Here is a 23,325-nt window from a genome sequence, read left to right on the forward strand (position 1 = left end):
TCTTAATTTGGCTCTGAAGTTGGGGGCCAATATGGTCGTCTTCCTTAATTCTAATTACTTTCGCTCTAGAGTCACCAGGTATTTTTCGATACCGCCACAAGGTTCAAAACCGAATACTGATCAAAGACTCGATACACCAGTTAGTAAGTTCAAACTCAATGCTCATTTATTTACACACACAGTCAAGTATACTCATGCATAAAACTCTACAAGCGAAACTATCACTACTGCTAAAAGCCTATACTTAGCTTCGGGCGCCCACTCAGTCAGAGGAACAATGGCCGTTGTTCAGTTCTGAGGCTGCTGGGGTCGAGTTGGTACAGAATAACAGCGAGGAGCATCTGTCTCGTAGCGTGCGTTGACCTTGGACTTAATTGTTCTGATGTTGCTGTTGGGCAGGTCTCTCCTTGGTGAGAGCCAGGGCCACAAGAGAGCGATTCTCTCTTGGGGGATCCTTCTTATACCCAAAAGGGGCTTTGCGCGCTTTTGGGCAGGCCTTGAACTTGGCCCCAATTAATTGGGCCGTTTCCCAATCGTTCTCATCGATTTCCTCCAATAGAGGGGTGGGTGCCCTGATTGCTGGGCGCGTCCTAGTTGGCCTGCTTTGTTCTGGTCTCCTCTGGTGCCGGGGTGTCTGTCTTGGTATTGTTTATTTAAATGTTGCCTTTTTGTTCCCGGGGATGGCTCATTAGTATGGAAATGGTTTGCAGTATCGGTCTTATCTGGGAGCTATGGCTCCAATCAAGACAGACCTTGCAGCTGCTTGCTTTCTTAGCAATGTCCATTTTCCCTGCAATCTTTGCAAAGTGTCCATTTTGTAATCGGGAAGTGGCCATCCCAGATGGCTACAGGGTCCATCCGGAGATGGCAGCCGTTTGTCGACTTTTTCAGGGAAAATTAAATGTCAGCAGAGGCAAAAACTAGGGGGGGCGCGGTTTAGGCTATTGTTTCTTTGTTGAGGGCGTGAGGAACGTGTCAGGGATGGAAATGCCTTATATATTATGCTCATGTTGTTGTTATTGTTATTATTATAAAAACTATAAATACCCTAATAAAACATTTTTTTTTAAATCAGATGCTTCCCCACAATTTCATAAAGCTTGCCCCAGTGACATATGCCTTACATCAAAAAGTCGAGTCAGAATTTAAATGTTTTGAAGAATTGGGAATCGTGGAGCCAGTTCAGTTTTCTGAATGAACTGCCACCATTGCACCCTTACAAAATCGACAGAACAGTCTGTTTTTGTGGGGACTACAAATTGACCATCAATCAACCAAACTGGATAGGTATCTGACTCCAAAGACTGGGGATCGTTATGTGAAGCTAGTGGGAGGCCTAACTTATATAAAACTAAACATTAGTCTTGCGTATCAAGAACATTTGTAGCGATTAACACTCACAAGGGTTTGTGTCAACACACCTGGTTACCTTTGGTGTGTCTTCAGCATGCACTATCTTTCAGTGCACGATGGAAAGTTTCTTGCAAGATATACACAAAGAAGTGGTATACCTAGATGATGTTTTGGTCAAAGGAGTTTCCCAAGAAGAGCATTTGGCAAACCCTGAAGAGGTGTTTAAGAGATTCAAAAAGGCAGGGGTTTGACTTAAAAGAGAGAAGGCCCATGAGGTCACTTACCCAGAGTTTAAAGTTGATGCAATGAGTTATATCCTCTCGAGGTAAAATCTACCAAGAAAGCACCAGCATCTAGAAACGTGTCAGAACTGAATTTTTTTGGGGTGTGGTTAATTACTACGGCTGGATTATACCAAGTCTCTCAACATTACTGGCACCCTTATATCTGCTTTTAAATAAATATCAACATTGGTATTGGAGCAAGCCACAAAAACAAGCCTATGAGAAAGGCAAACTTACAATTGCTAGTCATTTCAACACAAAGAGAGAGATAATCTTAACTTGTGATGCATCGCCCGATGACACAGGGGCAGCGTTATCTTATAGGATGGGAGATGGCGTAGAATGCCCCATTGATTTTATGTCACGAACCTTAACTCATGCCGAGAAAAATACTCAAATTGAGAGAGGGCCTAGCCATCATTTACGGGGTTAGAAATTCCACCAGTATGTGAACGGGCATCAATTCGTGATCACAACCAATCATAAGCCACTACGAGGGTTATTTTGTGAGGACAAGCCTATTCCTCCTATTGCATCAGCCAGAGTCCAGCGGTGGGCTTTATTTCTGGCAGCTTAACAACTGCATGTTCCAACACAGACCGGGTGCCCAAATCTCGAACATAGATGCCCTGAGTCGGCTTCTACTGCCTCGAATCATACCACCACCCCCAGTACCACAAGAAAAATGTTAGCCCTCAACCTGTTGGATGCACTGGCAGTGTCATCCACTCAAATTCGCAATTAGACTCATTCTCCATGGATGGCCAGACAAGCCAGACTAATTCAAGCCATCCCATCTCTACAAAGACAAACTGAGCTGTGAGGTGGAGTGTTACCGTGGGGATCTAGAATGGCGGTTCCATGCCCAGCAAGAGGAATGTTGCTACAGGAGTGTTACACAATGCACACCCAGGTCAAGCCAAAATGAAAATGCGCGCCAGAAATTATATTTGATGGCCAGGTATTGATAAGGATGTGAAGTTGGGATCAATACCAGGCGCAACAAACTCTGCCCCCTTCGGCTCACATGTACCCATGGGAGTGGTCTGACCAACCTTGGGCAGGTCCTTTTATGGGCACCATGTTCTTAATTATTGTTAATGCCCATTCCAAGTGGCTTGATATTTATGAAATGAGAACAACATCACCTGCAATAATCAAAAGACTTTGACAAACCTTTGCCAAGCATGGCCTGCCAGAAGTTTTAGTCCCCGATAACGGCACTGCCTTTACAGGGGCAGAGTTTCCGCATTTTAGACAAAATAACTGGCTTGGAGGGCCGAAGATCCTGTTCCTGTGCTGTACTGTTCTTTGTTCTTTGAAACGTGTGCACGGCACTCTATCACCCAGCCTCAAATGGCTTAGCAGAAAGAGCTGTCCGGAAATTCAAGTCAGCGATGAAAAAACAGCCGGCAATACCTTTACGATTGAAGCTTGCTAGATTCTTCCTGACTTACAGAACGACACTGCGTGTCACTCAGGGAGTAACGCCCGCAGAGCTACTAATGGGGAGGAGCCTCTGGACCAGACTTGACCTAGTATTTCACAATTTAGCCGGGAAGGTGGAGGTGAAACAAGGTACACAAAAGTGATATCAAGATTATGTTAAACGTGTTTGAGGTGAATGACTTAGTATTCGTCTGGAACTTTAAAAGGTGGCCCATTCTGGATCCCCTGGAAGATCATAACGAAAACAGGCCCCGTGTCCTATCTGGGTGACCGCCAAAGAAAAAAAAGGAAACATGTAGACCACATAAGGAAGAGAGAAACTAACATAATTCAAGCAGAGCAGGCTGATTCAGTAGCATCTACCAGCATTTCTCCAATAGTGCCAAGTTCAGTGGACCTGGTTACTCCAGAGGAAAGGTCCGATGTTGTTTCAATGGGAACTGAATCAGGGGCGGGATTCTCCGCACTCGGCGCGATGTCCACCGACCGGCGCCAAAAACGGCGCGAATCAGTCTGGCATCGCGCCGCCCCAAAGGTGCGGAATCCTCCGCATCTTGAGGGGCCGAGCCCTAACCTTGAGGGGCTAGGCCTGCGCCGGACTGATTTCCACCCCGCCAGCTGGCGTGAAAGTGACTTTGCCGGACGGCGCATGCGCGGGAGCGCCAGCGGCCGCTCACGGCATCCCCGCGCATGCGCAGTGGAGGGGGTCTCTTCCGCCTCCTCCATCGTGGAGACCATGGTGAAGGCGGAAGGAAAAGAGTGCCCCCACGGCACAGGCCCGCCCATGGATCGGTGGGCCCTGATCGCGGGCCAGGCCACCGTGGGGGCACCCCCCGGGGCCAGATCGCCCCGTGCCCCCCCCAGGAGCCCGTAGCCCGCCCGCGCCGCCTTGTCCCGCCGGTAAGAGAGGTGGTTTGATTCTCGCCGGCGGGACAGGCATTCCAGCAGCGGGACTTCGGCCCATCGCGGGCCAGAGAATCGCCGGGAGGGGGGGGGGGGGGCAACCAGCGCGGCGCAATTCCCACCCCCGCCGAATATCCGGTGCCGGAGAATTCGGCAACCGGCGGGATTCACGCCAGCCCCCGGCGATTCTCCGACCCGGCAGGGGGTCAGAGAATCCCGCCCCAGATGTCAGCACTAATACACTTTCTCAACTACAAACCATCCCTCTGCTGCTATCACTACCTCAACCGAGACAGAATCGGACAGAGAGCTGAGGCGTTCTCAGCGAAGTCTCCTGATAGACTGAAATTTTGAGTTACTATATTATGTTACCTCACCATTTTTTTAAATTGTCTTTTCTTGTATATAGTTGTTTGTTCATAAACAGGATAGTAAAGAATTTCAAGGGGCATGTGGTAGTGCAGCAGAGCACACAGAGTGGCAGTTGGAGTGCAAGTCCAAACTCGCACAGCACGGTGGGTGTACCTACACCACCTAGACTGCAGCAGTTCAAGAAGGTGGCTCACCATCACCTTTTCAAGGGCAATTAGGGTGGGCAACAAATGCTGACCATACCATGATGTTCACATCCCTTGAAGGTACACAAAAAACATCATTTGGTTTCACATATGTGCAAGTTACACATGACAACATTCAACATCAAAAGCAGGCTAATGTTGTCAAATGTTGAAATGTCTTTTAGTAAATGTATTAATCGTGTTAAATGCTACTAAAAATCTACACTTATTATGTTCCTCACATCTCAAAGTGTTTCACATACAATTAATGTTACACTGCTGTTAATGTTATGCAAGCAACAGAGTGAGACAGTTGCGAGTTTTACCTTATGAAATCTCAAGAAAACTTGTATCCAAATGACGCAGCAGATGGGCATAAATGATTGATGATCGTTTACAAAGGAGAGTGGAAAAGCTCACGTGTCAGATTTGTTTCCCTTGCATCATAAGACTGACCTCGAATAGAAAGCATGTACTAGTACCAGCTTGCAAATTTAAACCACTGCATTAACTCTTACAGGATTGCACCACTAATAGATTTGGTTTGTGCTCTTTAAAATTCCTCCTCATGTTAGCATACAGATATTATATTTAAGGCAATTGACAAATCAACCAGAAGGGAGATGAAGAGAGATATTTTGGCGCAGCATGCTGTTGTGATCTGGAAGACACTGCCTTGAAGGGTGGTGCAGGCAGAATCAATAGAACTGTAAAGGAATAAAAGGTTACGGTGAGCAGGCGGGTAAGTGGAGCTGAGTCCACAAAAAGATCAGCCATGATCTTATTGAATGGCGGAGCATGCTCGAGGGGCCAGATAGCCTACTTCTGCTCCTAGTTCTTATGTTTCATAGAAATTACAGTGCAGGAGGCCATTCGGCCCATCAAGTCTGCACCAGCTCTTTGAAAGAGCACCCTACCCAAGCCCACACCTCCACCCAATCCCCATAACCCAGTAACCCCACCCAACACTAAGGGCAATTTTGGACACTAAGGGCAATTTAGCATGGCCAATCCACCTCACCTGCACATCTTTGGACTGTGGGAGGAAACCGAAGCACCCGGAGGAAACCCACGCACACACGGGGAGAACGTGCAGACTTCGCAGAGACAGTGACGCATGCCGGAAATCGAACCTGGGACCCTGGAGCTGTGAAGCAATTGTGCTAACCACTATGCTACCGTGCTGCCCATGTTATTATGTTAATAGTTTTAAAAAGGGAATTGGCTAAATACTTAAAGTTGAAAAATCTACAGGGCTATCAGACTAAGTGCCGAGTTCTTTTCAAAGAGGCCGCACAGGCACACTGGTCCAAATCAACTCCTTCTAAGCTGCACCATTCCCTCGCATTCCTTAAAGCGAAGTTGTGTAAGATATGCAAAGTAAACAAATACAATTTGTACAGGAAATGTTCATCATTACCTAGACAAATGAATTTCAGCACATTCATCTTCAGTACATCTTGCTGTAATCATATCATCTTCCTTGCTACTGTGGTCACATAGCTTATCCTTTACACAAACTCAACAGTTAGCACGGATTCAAACAGCTAACACAGAGGTACATGCGAGTCATTGTGTCATGGAGTCATAATCAAAGTGTTATCACAGCACAGGAGGTGGCCATTCAGCACAAGTAACATATGCCAACTCTTCGTAGAGCAATCTAGTCAATCATATTCCCCCAATTCTATCCTCCAGCTAATAGGACCAGCTTTTCTTTCTCCATTCCTAGTGTACAACAATCCAATCAATCCATTCCTCAATATTATCCTCTAGTTCTTCTACTGATAGGAATGTCTACCTTATCTTATGCACTTCCAAAAAATGTCCCTTCAATCTCCTTTGCTTCATGGAGAACCACCCCAGCTTTTCCAATCTATATTGTAGCTAAAATCCCTCATCCCATTCTAATATGCAATCCTAAGCCCTCTTAAGGACCCGAATATCCTTCTGAAGTGCGGTGACCAGAACTGGACAAAATACATCTACTTTCCCTAAATATTGTTTCCTAAATCCATAAGACCATAAGACCATAAGACATAGGAGCGGAAGTAAGGCCATTCGGCCCATCGAGTCCACTCCGCCATTCAATCATGGCTGATTTCAACTCCATTTACCCGCTCTCTCTCCATAGCCCTTAATTCCTCGAGAAATCAAGAATTTATCAACTTCTGTCTTAAAGACACTCAACGTCCCGGCCTCCACCGCCCTCTGTGGCAATGAATTCCACAGACCCACCACTCTCTGGCTGAAGACATTTCTCCTCATCTCTGTTCTAAAGTGACTCCCTTTTATTCTAAGGCTGTGCCCCCGGGTCCTAGTCTCCCCTGCTAATGGAAACAACGTTCCTACATCCACCCTATCTAAGCCATTCATTATCTTGTAAGTTTCTATTAGATCTCCCCTCAACCTCCTAAACTCCAATGAATATAATCCCAGGATCCTCAGACGTTCATCGTATGTTAGGCCTACCATTCCTGGGATCATCCGTGTGAATCTCCGCTGGACCCGCTCCAGTGCCAGTATGTCCTTCCTGAGGTGTGGGGCCCAAAATTGCTCACAGTATTCTAAATGGGGCCTAACTAATGCTTTATAAAGCTTCAGAAGTACATCCCTGCTTTTATATTCCAAGCCTCTTGAGATGAATGACAACATTGCATTTGCTTTCTTAATTACGGACTCAACCTGCAAGTTTACCTTTAGAGAATCCTGGACTAGGACTCCCAAGTCCCTTTGCACTTCAGCATTATGAATTTTGTCACCGTTTAGAAAATAGTCCATGCCTCTATTCTTTTTTCCAAAGTGCAAGACCTCGCACTTGCCCACGTTGAATTTCATCAGCCATTTCTTGGACCACTCTCCTGAACTGTCTAAATCTTTCTGCAGCCTCCCCACCTCCTCCATACTACCTGCCCCTCCACCTATCTTTGTATCATCGGCAAACTTAGCCAGAATGCCCCCAGTCCCGTCATCTAGATCGTTAATATATAAAGAGAACAGCTGTGGCCCCAACACTGAACCCTGCGGGACACCACTCGTCACCGGTTGCCATTCCGAAAAAGAACCTTTTATCCCAACTCTCTGCCTTCTGCCTGACAGCCAATCGTCAATCCATGTTAGTACCTTGCCTCGAATACCATGGGCTCTTATTTTACTCAGCAGTCTCCCGCGAGGCACCTTATCAAAGGCCTTTTGGAAGTCAAGATAGATAACATCCATTGGCTCTCCTTGGTCTAACCTATTTGTTATCTCTTCAAAGAACTCTAACAGGTTTGTCAGGCACGACCTCCCCTTGCTAAATCCATGCTGACTTGTCCTAATCTGACCCTGCACTTCCAAGAATTTAGAAATCTCATCCTTAACAATGGATTCTAGAATCTTGCCAACAACCGAGGTTAGGCTAATTGGCCTATAATTTTCCATCTTTTTCCTTGTTCCCTTCTTGAACAAGGGGGTTACAACAGCGATTTTCCAATCCTCTGGGACTTTCCCGGACTCCAGTGACATTTGAAAGATCATAACTAATGCCTCCACTATTTCTTCAGCTATCTCCTTTAGAACTCTAGGATGTAGTCCATCTGGGCCCGGAGATTTATCAATTTTTAGACCTCTTAGTTTCTCTAGCACTTTCTCCTTTGTGATGGCTATCATATTCAACTCTGCCCCCTGACTCTCCGGAATTGGTGGGATATTACTCATGTCTTCTACTGTGAAGACTGACACAAAGTACTTATTTAGTTCCTCAGCTATTTCCTTGTCTCCCTGACATTACCAATGTTAAACTGCTATTGGATTTGATCTGTTTCACGCTTTCACCTGGCATGCATCATTCACCCTCTTTTTTTTGTTCCGTCATGTTCTCGATCTCCCTCAGGTACCATGGCTTTGATTAACCTATCTTTGCCCCTGGTGGTTAGTATCTAGCTTGTACCCGAAACATTTCCCCCTTAAAGATGACCCATTATTCCATTAGCCTTTGATTCTGTTTTACCCAGGCTAGATTTCTTCTCATCCCACTGCAGTTAACCCTCTTCCAATTTAGAAGTTCTATTTTAGATTGTTCGTCTTGGAGAAGTTGCTCTTCTTCAATATTAATGTAAAGATTTTGATACTATGATCACTGTTACCCAAGTGTTGCCCAACAGATACTTGGGCCACTTGGTGCAACATTCCCATGGACCAGATCCAGCAACGTCAGTTCTTCGTTGGACTAGAAACAGATTGTTCAAGAAAGTTCTCCTAAACAATTCTTTCTCCGCCTGTCTTTATCTCAAATCAATATTTGGATAAAATAAGTCCTCCAATATCACCACTCTATAATTCTTGCGCATGTCTGTGATTCCTTGCAAATTTGCTCATCTATCTTTGTCTTGCTGTTTGGAGGCCTGTAGAATACCTGGAGTAACATGATTATTGCTTCTCAACTCTAACTCAAAGGGTAAACTTCCCCCCAGTATCAGCGAAGGCCAATAGCGAGCAAGAAAAGTGGTGGTGAAGCTGCTAGCACCAACAGAGGCTTTCTCCGTCATATCTTTCAGGTGATAGCAAAGAAAAATGGCAAGGACGAGTCTACAGTTTTACATTGGAGGGGCGGAGTCTGACAGCAACTTCGGGTTTTGAAGATCGGGCAGTCATGTTTAAAGGCTGGTCTAATGCACAAAAGTTCACTTGTAAACCCCTCCCCAACACGCACCACTCCTCCGCACAATTCCCCCATGCAAACCACTCCCCCCTCCCCAGCACTACCCCATGACACAGGGGATAATCCTTGTTCAGTGGCAGGAATGACCCTCTCCCCCACAAAGTGATGCACTGACCTGAGCTCCTCTGGGAGGTCTGCTCGCCAGGTGCTCACCTTGGGAGGCCAGTTGTGATTTATACTTGTCTTCCATCACGGTGACGTGAATGGACTTTCTTACAGGGGTGGGCAGGGGGTCAATCTTGTCACACTTTCACATCAGCGTGAAACTTTGCCTAGTTCTCATTTTAGAAACCTGTTGTAAACCTCACTGACGTGATAAGAAGATCCCAACGTTGGGGTACATTGGGCAAAGGAGCAGTTTACCAAGGCCACTGGAGGGGGAGGCGGGGACAATAGGTTTGCGAGATCTTGCTGGCAGAATTTGCGTGTTTTGGGTCTCGTGATATTTTCCGCTCATGTCGCTGTTTTCGCTCGCGGCAAACACAGATGCAAATCATGGCCTTTGCATCCTTGAATATTAAAACGTCACAAGCCAAACACTGGTTGAATGGCGAGCTTTAATCCATCCTATACTTGCTTCATATATTCACAAATACCAGTACTCACTGGTGCATTATAAGCACTGCAGCAATGTTGTTTCATAACACAAAAGCAGCAATTTTAGTTGACTGATCACTTCTTCCTAACTTGAATGGTCAGATACAGGAACTGATCAAAAAAACACTACTTCAAATATAATAAGACAGCATGCTACCAGCATCATGCCAAATACACAACTTATGTACCAACTGTGCACAGAGGACACATCAACAGGACCATGCATCAACTGTCACCACTAGAAATCCTATTTTTTAGGAGACTTTTCACCAGGTAGGGAACTAATGGCATAAAACAGCTTAAAGCAAAATGTTGGTACCACTACATAATAGTGACTGGAGGAACACTTAGCCATTCGCAGAGAAGGTCAAGGTCAGGTTTGTGGATGGACTGTGCTAATCTATCTGAGTTATAAAAAAAACAATGATGCACTGAATTTCTCAAATACCAATGAAAGGATTTACACTGGTAAATCTGCTGAAAAATCTGCTTCTTAACGCACCAGCACGCCAATCAGCTCAGGTTGAAGAAATTAGGTTTTACAGGATCTATTTACTCTCATAGAAACTACCACATAAAATCTTACCGTCATCAACAGTAATATTAACTTTATTTTAGAGGCCCAAACACATCTTGAAAACCTCAATGAAACCGGAATTGGAGGGGAAAAATAAAAATACAGACGTTTGCAAATAAAAATCTTTCCAAAACCAAAAGCAAAAAAAAAGACGATTTTCAACTAAATACAGGTATAAACAGATTAAAATTCATGGAGAAAATCCCATCCAAGACTTACGTGCGCTCAAGCAGAAGGCAATAATCAACCATGACGGGTACCATGTCCTACAGAAGAAATCAGAATAAAATAAAGTCAGTATCCTTAAAACATTAGAAGTCTGATCATGACAACATGATAGAATCACTGGGATTTCTTTAACAGAGGTCTGAGCGTGCAATTCCATCTCAAATAATTCTCCAAGTAAAATGAGAAATAATCACCTCAGAATTTTGGCAACATATCGCTGGGTCAGAAGGCTGTGGATGAAAGTTGAACACCATAATCTCCAGCATAAAATCTAAGCTATCTGATGAAGTACAAAAAGATTGTTGGATTTTTTCGACGTGCTGGCCCCAGAGGGAAGTCATGTCAAATTTGGAAAAATCACTAGTTCGGCCTCAGCTGGAGTACTGCGTCTAGTTCTGGACAGAGCACTTTAGGAAGGAAGTGAAAGCATTGGATAGAAAATGTTCTCAAAAATAGCTGCAGGGATGAAAAACTTGGGCAGTAAAAGATAAGATTGCAGCAGTTAGAGCTGGGCTCCTTGGAGAAAAGAAGGTTGGGAGGATATTTAGAAATTAGTTTTAGAGCATGGATAGGAAGCTTGGTCCTGGTGCTTACAATTCCCATGCCACATGGGAACTTCGGAGGTTGAGAGGATATTTGATGGAGGAATTCAAAATCATTCAGGGTCTGAACAGAATGGATACGGAGAAATTGTTCCCACTTGTGAAAGGATCGAGAATGAGGGGACACAAATTTAAAGTAATTCGTAAAAGAAGCAAAAGTGATATGAGAAGAATACTTTTTAGGTAGTGAGTGGTTCGGGTTGGAATGCTCTGCCTGAGAGTGTGGTGGAGGCAGGTTTAATTGAAGCATTCAAAAGGGAATTATACTGCTCACTGAAAGGGAATGTGCAGGGTTACGGGGAGAAGGTGGGGGCGTGGAACGTGTTGAATTGCTCATTCAGAGAGCAAGTGAGGGCACGGTGGGCCAAGTGGCCTCCTTCTGCGCCATAACAATTCCATGATGCTCTGTGAAGTTAAAGATTTCCTGGCAATATTCAAACAGTAAGTTTCTTAGCGGCAATTTTTAACCAAGCGAAAAAAAAAATGTGATTCTCTGCTTATATATTTTGTTGAGCTTTGCGAGAATCTGGCAGTGCTGATTGAACAATTGCTGCTCTTCAAAAGTATTTCATTTTGTTAAACACAACTGTTATAGCTGGATGTAGCCTCTGTTGAAAGACTATCTTTTCGAGTGCAGTTACAGCTCAATAATTTGATATCTGTGGCATAAATGTCACAAGAGTTCTACCTATTTAAAGTATTTAACATTTAAATATACAAATGGAAAAGCATGAGACACATAAACTGCTCCTTTGAGACAGTACCAGCACAATCATGTGCTGTATCCATATTTGTTATGACTGATCAGTAAGATAGTAAACATACATATATATTATCGTGGAATCATAGAATGGCACAGTTTAGAAAAGGCCATTTAGCCCATTGTTTCTGCACCAGCATTTTCATAGAGCGATCCAGTTAGTCGAACTGCATTCATTCCCCATATTCCTGCAATTATTTTTCCTTCACATATCTATCCAGAGCACTTTTGAAAGCAGCAACAGAATCAGTATCCAACAACCTATCAGCTAGCACATTCCTATTCTTCATCACTTGGTGCACATGAACACTTTCCCTCAGGTTGCCTCTGGTTAACTATGGAATTCCTACAGTGCAGGAGGCCATTCAGCCCATTGGGTCTGCATTGACTCTCTGAAGGAGGACTCCACCCAGGCCCATCCCCTCAAACTTGTAACCCAACCTACACATCTTTGGACACTAAGAGGCAATTTAGCATAGCTATTCCATCTAAACTGTACATCTTTGGATTGCGGGAGGAAATCGGAGCACCCGGAGGAAACCCACGCAGACATGAGGAGAATGAGCAAACTCCACACAGTCAGCTGAGGACAGAATTGAACCCAGGTCCCTAGCGCTGTGAGGCTGCAGGGCTAACCACTGTGCCACCGTGCTGCCCAACCTTTGCCAATCACCATAAATCTGGTTAATGTCTCTTCAGCCACTGGAAACAGCATTTGTTGATTTACTTGATCTAAACCCATGATCATTTTAAACGCCTACAGTCAAATCTCCTGTGGCCTTCTCGATTCCAAGCAAAACAACCCCAGCTTCTCCTGTCTATTTACATAATTCATCTCTGGAATAATTCTAGTAAATCTCTTCTATACGCTCTGTGAAGTTTTCACATTTCTCCTCATCTGTAATGCCCAGAATTGGACACTATGCTCCAGCTAGGACTAATACTTTATATAGGTTTTGCATAATCTATTGCCTTTTATACTCACGGGGTGGGATTTTCTGGCTTTGCCGAAGGCGATGCCCCCACCCACCCCGTGGCAGGATGGGCGAGCCACGCAAAATGCCGTAGACAGCAGCGGGACTGAAAGATAAGTGACCAATGGCGAGCCACTTCTGCCGGATTGGGAAATCCCACCCAAAGCCTCGATTTGAAAATCTCAGAAACCACATGCTTTGTCAGCCTGTCCTATCACCTTCAGGTATTTGTGCAAATCACTCAAATCTCTGTTCTTGCACGCCTTTGAAAATCTCGCCACTTTGTTTACATCATCTTTCCTCATTGTTCCTACTAAAAGGGGCTGCACGGTGGTACAGCGATTAGCACTGTTGCTTCACAGCGCCAGGGACCCGGGTTCGAATCCTGGCTTGGGTCATTGTCTGTGTGGAGTCTGCACCTTCTCCCCATGTTTGCGTGGGTTTCCTCCGGGTGCTCCGGTTTCCTCCCACAAGTCCCGAAAGACGTGCTGTTAGGTGAATTGGACATTCTGAATTCTCCCTCTGTGTACCCGAACAAGCGCCGGAATGTGGTGACTAGGGGCTTTTCACAGTAACTTCATTGCAGTGTTAATGTAAGCCTACTTGTGACACTAATAAAGATTATAAAGTATATCAACTCACACTTTACACCATTAGAAATTATCTGCTCAGCCCACCCATTCCACCAACCTGCCTCTTGAAGTCTGTTACTATCTTCCGCACTGTCCACTACACTTGCAAGTTTTGCGTCATCTGCAAATTTCTAAATTGTGCCCTGTATCCCCAAGTCCAAATCTAAAATATCTGAAAAACAGCAGTGGTCTCTTGGATGACACCACTGTATGACTCCCTCAGGTCCCTCAAAACACAAATTCATCCCATCTACCTCTTTCCTATCCATTAGCCAACTTCCTTTGCATGTTGCTGCTGCCCTTTTGATCCATTGGGTTTCAATTTTACTAAGAAGGCTAAGACATAAGCAAACACCATCTGAAAAAAATCCATATCCACATCAAACACGCTGTCCTCATCCATTCTCTGTTATTTCATCAATAACGTAAATCAACTTAGTCAAACACTATTTACCTTTAACAAATCCATGCTGACTCTCCTTTGATAATTCATATTTGTCTAAGAGGTTGATCATTTTCTTCCAGATTAGTATTCCTAAAAGATGCCCCCCCAGTGATGTGAAGCTGACTGGCTTGTTATTCCTAGGTTTATCCCACGCCCCTTTTAATAGCAAGAGTGCAACATTTGCAATTGTCCAGTTCATCCAAGAGTCTCAACAGTCAAGAGTTAAGAATCACAAATATAGGTTTCCACTTATGACTGGCAGCGTGATTAACATTCAATTTGTCCGGGTACGATGGGGTCATGGCTGGCGGAAACAGACCCAAGACGGCGGTGCCACCGGTGGATGTGGTGCACATGCACAAGGGAGCCGAGGTTGATCGTTGCCAGGATGTTGACTCAGTCTGTGACAGGACACGGTACGAGCCAATGTGAATCGGAGCTAGGGTCATTTGGTGTGTGCGGATAGTGCAGGATGGCTTGGTTCCTGCAGCGAGAAGGGAGGACTGCAGTCTCAACGGCTCGGCAAGAACAGTACCAAGGGAGCACGTCTTGTTTTTGATCTCCACTATCTCTTCATCCCAATGATTCTCGATGTTCCTGAGTACTTGTAATTTAATATTAGTGAGTTTTTTGTGGATTAGTGCATCACCCAGGCAGCAAATGAAGTGCAGCAAAGGACATCGAAAAAGGCAGAGCATTTAAACACAACGTGAAACCCATGGCCAGTGACATGGAGTGCAACATAAATGGGTCCAGTGACCAGGTCCACTGCAGGAGGAGGAGGTCAAGAGACGAATTTATGGAGCAACTGGATAAGAAGACTAAGAATATTGAATTCGGGAGAAGAGTTGAGAAAGATCCGGAAAAGAGCAGTTTACTGGTGAGAATTGTGATCATAGAATCAGATGGAGCAAAGCTGATGAGCTTGATTTGAGGAAATTCAGAGTTTGAAGGATTGTGTGGCTGGAATCAGTGCCATATATGCTCAGCGGACTGCCTGGTAAATCCGTGTGATTCGCTGTATCTTCTATTTAAAGTGTAATTTAAAGTTTTTATGAACTGCAATTGCCTGTAGGTTCAAGTTTAATTTAAGTTGATTTTGGTTTAATTGTTGAGATAAAAAGTGAAATCTTGTCAGTTGATTTTCTCGTTGGGATCATTCAGTAAGTTTTGTTCTTTTAGTTTGTTGATCTCCACCAGGTTCTTAACAACAGGACTGAGGTAAACTCAGAAAACAACATTCTATCAATCATTAATTATATTTTCATACCTTTATAATTTGTAAATTCCACATAGAAATAACTGGACTATTCTGCAGGACTTCATGTTAACTTTTAACATTCCCACAGAACTGTGCAAATAATAACATTCTTTGCATAATTCGCCAGAAACATTTTGATGTATGGCAGCGAGCGGGAATTGCCAGGGGCTTCCCGGCACCCTGCACAGACAGATCGGCAATGCAATTCAACGTTAATTGGTCTACTTAACTAGGCTTCATGGACTTCTCATCGCAAATGGAGACTCGCCAGCTGATTCGCCTGGACCGTGCTCGCCATCCAGGCCCCCCCACCCCCGACAAGATCGAGCAGCACTTAAGCTGCACTTGCTCAGCCAACCCCAGCCAGCTCGCAACAGGAGCTCAGGACACCGGCCCCAAGATTCAGAGATGCTGACCTGAGGGGGTTGCTGGATTGTAAGGCCAGGAGGGATGTCCTGGAGAGTCGGCCACAAGGCAGCCAGTGCTGCCTGGAATGAGGTGGCAGCAGCTGTCAGCTCAGGGAGCACGACCAGGAGGATTGGCCTTCAGTGCCGAATAAAGGTCAACGACCTACACCGGGCAACATGAGTGAGCAGACACCAATTCCACCCCACCCCAACCCCCAAGGAAGCATCCACCCCCAGCTCCCCATGCAACCCCCAACCTTTCCGTCCACCCCATTCCCACCACTGTGAACCACGCGTGCGGCTAACGATGCCCTCTCCATCTCCCCTCAAGAAAAGCTCTCCCATAACCGTCGGGAGAGGGCCCAGACTCACGGACATAGGAATTCTCACCTCCTTCAAGGGACGTACCCTGGAGGTGACCTGTGTGGCCGAGGACAGGTCGGTCACCACGCAGAGGTGAGAAACCACTGGGTTCCAACACGGGGGATCTGTCAAACCTGAGTAATTATTGCCTTACTGACTGACCCATCCCTCCCACTGACCGCATGTCCATTCACCCACAGGTCCTTCAGTCGATGGTGCCGGCCCATCCCGGGTGGCCCCTTCTCCTGACTCCGAGGAGAACACCTCAGGTGGGAGTTCCGAGGATGCAACCATAATTGTGGCACAGCCGTTATCCCCACCCCCCCATCAGTGCAGATACACGCACTTCGATGGGATATGTAGAGCATCACACAGGTGATGATGCATATTAGATGCAGGCAGGAACCCCAGGCGAGACAGAATGGAGATGATAGAGAGCAACCTGGACATTCAGAGGGAGATGTCAGTGGCACTCCAGCAGATTCATAGCAGCTTGAAGAGTCCCAGAGATTAGGGGAGCAGGAGATAGTGTCGGCAATGAGTGGCGCCAAGGCCAACATTGCAAGGGTGGCAACTGCAGTGGAAAACCTGGTGCACGATGTCAGCACCTTGAGTGAAGGTGTGCAAGGCGTCGCGTAGTCGGTGACGGCCTTGGCCGAGGGTCTCAGCAAAATGTCCGACTCGCTGGGGGATGTCACCAGTACCAAGGCGACCTTGAAGAGATTCTGCGGGACATGTCACGCTCTGAGATGGGAATGGCCGAGGAGCTGCGAAGCCCGTCAATGTCACAGGTGGGCAAAGCTGAGGAGCTGCAGAGCATGTCCCAGTCACTGAGGAGCATCGCTGAGGGCGTCAACACTATGGTGCAGACCATGGGGAAATGCCAGGGTTGGTAGAGCCAGATGATGCAGGGGCAGGTGGGGCTCGAACCAGCTGCCCCTCCATCCCAAGGTGAACCCCAGGGCCCTATGGTCACCGATCAGGAGGAACTGGGTGCCAATCCGGGCCCGTCCAGTGGATTGGGTGGTCACCAGCTCCCCAAAATTCAACCCCTCTGCTGCGGTCGCATCTTGCAGCCAACACACAGGTCAGGACAGCACGGTTATGCATGTGCCACCGAGTGAGTTGGGGACCTCCGGCCCCAGAGGATGCCCACCAGGGACATCGAAGACCACGGGACGAGGTAAGCAGCTGGCAGCCTCCACCTCAGATGTACATCCTGGGGAAACACACAGGATAGACTAGGAGTGCCAAGCACGTTGCGGATCACTGAGGGCACCGGGGGAGGGGGTGGGAGCAGTGGCGGCACCACCGGCAGTGGGGTTTGTACAACACAATAAGCACCTTTTCACACAACCATTATGATGCCTCTGTCACTTCCTTCCGCAATGCGGCCTGACCCCCTGCTCATCTATCCAGGCATTCCCCACCCCTCCACCCATGGCACTCACCCACCCTCCGGCCATGAACATGTCCCCGGAGCTGTGTCCCGTTCCCTGGATGTTCGGATGTTGTGTGTGTGGTGTTGCCTCCCGCAATGTTCAAACAGTGTACAGCCATCAGGGTGTGACTGGGATTCTAGGCAATGACTACCACATGCTACATGGCCTGCCCAACCACAGGAATGCAATTGGCATGAGTGAAGGGCTCACTTAACCACGATTGCCAATTCCTTATTCGCAATATCCATCAGTCACGCAGCCAGGGGCCTCAGCAACGGTGAGGGTTATGGGTGGTCGTTGGGGCAGATGGGTAGGGACAGGCATTGCCCCCAGAACGGGTACACACGATCCAGGGGTTTGCATGGTGGTGCTGTAAGCAGTTTCCCCCCGGTTGCCCACCCAACGCACCCACACCCCCACATCTCCATGGCGGCCCACCTCTGTGGAGGGTCCCACAACCCCAGCCAATTGTCCCCCACCCCCCACCGAGCACTGGCGTGGCAAGCCCAGCATCCCCAGGTTCTTTGCCTCTGAGCAAAGATGGCTACTCAACTCCTTGGCTCCCCACAGAAGCCCTTCCGCCAGGTTCAAGTTTTTCAAAAGGAATATTAATCAGCGCCAGCGTGAGCACTTGTTGGGAAGGCAACTGAATGACAGGAGGCCGTTGGATATGGATGGCTCTCATTAATTGTGTGGAAATTGGGCTTAAGTGGTGATAATTAGTTTCTCGCCATCCCGATTTCGCCTACGGGAGTGTGCCGGTTGCATTGCAAACTGTTTGGCACCTGGCGCGGATCTGGTCTTTGGCATCTCCCGCTATTCACCGGCCTCATTACACTTGAGCAAGAGTGCAACGAGGCCGGAGAATTACGTCCGTTAAGTTCATGGTGATATTTCTAACCTAAAAATATACAATTTGTATTTTAATGCATGTATCGATACACAGTACTATTGCAAAATATTAAACTGCAAAAAATATTTTATAATCATTCAAATCTCGACAGTTTCGGGAGACTTTAAATATTTCTGGAATTAGATTAAACCACATTCTAATGTAGGACAGCCAAATTTCTTTCTATGTACCAAACCATTTGAGATTCCACTTTGGATACATCATATCGACAAATCTAACAACCATAGCACAAGATTGTATGTGGCCTTCCAAGAACACATCAATCATACAGGGTAAAGATGGTACAATTAATCATGCTTTCCTGGGCTGACTTTCCAGATCAGAGCAGCAGCAAAGGTCTGGGTCGTTCTGAACTTTGTGTCATTGCATCTGACAAAATACGCACAATATTACACCTGACCCAGCAGAGGGAATGGCAGATAAATGTTCCGGTATCTATCAATCTGAATGTCCCTATCTTCATTACAGTCAGAGACCATATCAATAAAGCAAGCAAAAAGGATCAATATTTTATCCTGAAGAGTCATTCTTCGAAATTGTCCATCATGCAATTTCCTTCTGGTCGAACAATGCCCTTGTAATCTGAACGACAACTGCCTCAAACAATTGCCAGCTTTGAAGTAAACGTGCAAGGACCACAGACACCAGGGGCGGGATTCTCCACTCCCGCGCCGAAGTGCCCACGCCGTCGTGAACACTGTTGAGGTTCACGACGGCGTGAAACGGCCCCGATCCCGACCGATTCAGGCCCCGACGATGGGCTAGGATCGGGGCCGCGTCATCTACACGCGCCAGGCTTTGTTGCCGCGTAAAGGCGTCGCCGCATAGATGACGCGGCCGACGCCCCATAACTGCCGTCACCCGCACATGCGCGGTTGCCGTCCTCTCTGAGTCCGCCCCGCAAGAAGATGGCGGATGGATAATAATTCAGAGAATTCATAATTTCACCAACTGGAGTTCTCAAAGCAGTTAGCTTATATATGTGTGGCTTCCGCAATGTAGGTCCGGCCATTTTCCAGGTGTGTGTAGCCATCTTTACTGTGGGTAGCCATTGTCCCCAAGAAGTAAATTTCCCTCGAGTCTTTCAGATATCCACCTCCACTGCTTCCTTGGGCAGGTCATGCTACACATTCCCGCTGCATAACATAGTCAAGTGTAAACTGTCTGTGCATCTGTGAGTTCAGAATAGGAGGCAAATGTCACATTCTCATATCAGTAACAAAATACTCCCTGCCATCCCCTCATACTCCACTTCCACTGACTACCTTTGTTTCTTGGAGGCACTGAGACTTACTGAGGTAGAGTTCACTGGCCACTCCAGGAGCAATCTCCAGGAGTTCGTCCAACAAGTTGCTTTTCATTTAGATGTCAAGGCGTGAGCATCGGCAGGCTACACAGTTCACAAGGCAGCATTACAGCCAAGGCAGATTCTGTTGCCGTAAAAATAGTCCAAGTGTACGCTTTCAAAGTCAGGACACCGATAGAGGTCAGCAGCACGACATCTGGCTCAGTTCATTTTCTTGTTCCCTTTGGCCACTGAGACTAGCTGTAGCATTTGTAATGCCAGCTTAAATCAGGTCAATGAGCAGACATAATTCATAATCATTTTATGAAACTGAAAACTCACAAGTAGGTACCATGTGAGCAATGGAGATCAGTGCTGATTATTACTATACTTGGGAAAGAGAAACTCATCACATTCACTGTCCCATCAGGCATGCAAGGTACAGAGCTATAGCATCTGACATAACACTGCATACACAAAAATGTAAACCCACAATAAGCTCCAAACTCATGACCTGTTGCCATTTTATCATGTGCAATAATTGCAAGCCTTTTTTTTTTTTTAAACCAAAGTTGTCACTTGCCTCAAAATGTTGCTCCATAACCTGAAGCTTGCCTTGTTCAGGACACTTCTTCAGAGCACGGTCGGCATACTGAAGCAGGATTTCTGCCATCTAAAAGAGAGATTTTAACATAAATCAGTCTTATTGCAACCTCCCTCCCACAAACATCTGCTGCAGTTCCCTGTGGCTTGATCATAACACCCACCTCGGGAATGGACAAATATGAGCTTGAAATGTTAGTTCCCTGCAGAAATAGGGAGGTAATTCTATGTTTTATTCAGAACACAAAGGCAGGGCACAAGTCGCAGAATGGATAGCAAGCTGGCTACACAACAGAAATGAGAATAGGGGTTAAAGGTAGTTAATCAGACTGACAAAAGATGGGAAATGCTGCTCCACTGCACAGACAAGTAGGACTCGGGAATCAGAGATACAATTTCAACGTTTATGGATATTGAACTGGGAGGTGTAACTAATACAGAAGAGGTTTGCGACCTGCACATAATTACGTGAATAAATTTGCAGCATGGTACATGATTGGCAAATTAACATCGATATAGATCATTGTGGACTGTTACATTTTTGGTTGGTAGAATAAGGAAGTCACATATTTCTTGGAAAACCAGTCTCTAAATGGGGCAGAGATATCTGGGAGCTATAGATACGTAAAAGGCAAAGTACTAACACAGGATAATAAAGCCATAGGGAAAAGCAAACTAAGCACTGTGATTTATTCTTGAGTGATAAAACCAAAAAGCAAAGAAATTCAGTTCAACTTGTGTGGAACCTTGGTTAGATCACATTTGCAGAGTATTGCAGGTAGTTCTGGTCACAATATTGTAGAAAGAATAGAAAGGATAGAAAGGAATAGAAGGTGGTGTCAAAAAAGATTTACTTGAATGATACCAGAATTAAGATACTGTATCAGTGAAGATTAAACGAGCTGGAGCTATTTCTTCATAAAATACTACGGGTGACCTGATAGAGATCCTTAAAATAAGAAAGGGTTGAATAGTTAGACGTGGAGAAGATACTTTCACTTTCAAGGAAGACTAGAACTAGTGGTCATAAGTACAAGATAGTCACTAATAAAAGATGTGGAGATGCCGGCGTTGGACTGGGGTGAGCACAGCAAGAAGTCTTACAGGTTTCCAACAGGTTTGTTTCGAATCACTAGCTTTCGGAGCACTGCTCCTTCCTCAGGTGAATGAAGAAGTGGGCTCCAGAAACGTATATATAGACAAAGTCAAAGATGCAATACGGTACTTTGAATGCAATTCTTTGCAGGTAACTAAGTCTACAGGTCCAGACGGAGCAACTGGAGAGAGGGATAATCACAAGTTAAAGAGATCCTCTTCTTCACACCTCTTTAACCTGTGATTATCCCTCTCTCCAGTTGCTCCGTCTGGACCAGTAGACTTAATTACCTGCAAAGACATGCATTCAAAGTACCATACTGCATCTTTGACTTTGTCTATATATATGTTTCTGGAACCCACCTCTTCATTCACCTGAGGAAGGAGCAGTGCTCCGAAAGCTAGTGATTCGAAACAAACCTGTTGGACTTTAACCTGGTTTTACAAGACTTCTTCCTAATAAAAGAGAGACTGGTTTATTTGATGCTGCAATGTTCATGTAACAACTCTGAAAACAAACAAAAGATACCAGTATGGAGCTAGAAAATGCTATCCCATCAGGGAATGAGAATAGAATGATTTAGAAAGGGGGGAAAGAACACCCTCTCGGCAGCAATTTGAAATATTGCACCATTAAATGTTTAAAAGTTTGACCGGCGACAATGATTAATTCAGCCATCATTCTTTTGAAAATATTTTGTTTTACCAGACACCAATTTTCTTAAATTCTTCACCCTCTTTCATGTCTGTACAAATAAAATTTGATTTCCTTTTCTCCTGGAGGTACCAAAGCTGGAACAGGGATTTACACAAGTTAACAACCTTCTGGTGCTTCACCCACATTCACATCGGCTCTACCCAAGTATCAAAGATGTACTCAGTTTCATCCACACTCATGCACTTTTCAATTCAGCGATGTGGATAACAACTAAAAGCAGAAATCCAGGCTAAATGTTCTCACATCACTAAGCCAGCAGGTTACTGAAATCAACTGAACTGCTCTGTACTATTCCAGCTGAGACAGATAACTTAGCTTCTTCCATGCCTGTGTAGTTCTGTATCAGGCAATTAATCCTCCACCATCCATTATGAAAACACATTGCATTAAATGTGGATGGGAGTGTGCAGTTTCTAAACTGGAGAAATAAAATGCGTATTTTATTTTAAAAGTTTATTTTTTTTAAACTCTAATTAATACCATGAAACCATTGTCGATGTTGTAAAAACGTATCTGGTTCACTAATGTCTGTGAGGGAAGGAAATTTGCTGACCTTACCCAGTCTGGCCTACATGCGACTCCAGAATCCCAGCAATGTGGTCAACTCTTAACTGCCCTCTGAAACAGCTCAGCAAGCCACTCAGTTCAACGGCAATTAGGGATGGGAAATAAATGCTGGCTTTGCCAGCAACACCCATGTCCCATCAATGAACAGCAAAAATATTAATAACAATTTTTTAAAACTGTAGTTGACTGTACTGGCTATAATGCCGAGCCAATGTAAACAAACAGGAAGGGGCTGCGCAATGTTGTTAAAAAACAATGTAACTCAATAACTTCAATTTTCATAGAATACAAAAGTTTTAAGAATGGAATGTAACTACATCAATTCCTCTTGCTTTTTCAATTCGATTTCAACCAGAAATCTTCAGAATTAGAGTAAGAAATCTTCACCAGAGAATGGTCCCATCAAATGCTTGTGATCATTTGTTAAATTCATTCATCAGCAGTTTCTTGTGTTAAAGAGCAGGAAACTCCAGTGATGGTGACACACTGAATCACACAAAAGTGAGCCACAGACTTTCACTTGCAAGTTATTACATTTTGATGCACTGATACATCGAGAAGATACCAAACCTGCTCCTCTGATAAACAGACTGGTCAAGCAGCCAATC

At 45.4% G+C, this 23,325-nt stretch overlaps 1 protein-coding gene across 3 annotated transcripts in view; it reads right to left on the reverse strand.

The window, feature by feature from the left end:
• The window catches only part of vps8 (VPS8 subunit of CORVET complex), a 1,010,867-nt gene that overhangs the window by 830,425 nt on the left and 157,117 nt on the right, over positions 1-23,325 (reverse strand). For all 3 annotated transcript variants that reach the window (XM_072480702.1, XM_072480693.1, XM_072480711.1), the window contains exons 19-20: positions 20,318-20,407; positions 10,642-10,688 (exon numbers count right to left, since the gene is read on the reverse strand). In XM_072480702.1, coding sequence (XP_072336803.1) covers positions 10,642-10,688; positions 20,318-20,407 — 137 coding nt within the window. The remainder of the gene's footprint in view (positions 1-10,641; positions 10,689-20,317; positions 20,408-23,325) is intronic.

This window comes from Scyliorhinus torazame, chromosome 2, assembly GCF_047496885.1.
Source record: "Scyliorhinus torazame isolate Kashiwa2021f chromosome 2, sScyTor2.1, whole genome shotgun sequence".
NCBI lineage: Eukaryota > Metazoa > Chordata > Chondrichthyes > Carcharhiniformes > Scyliorhinidae > Scyliorhinus > Scyliorhinus torazame.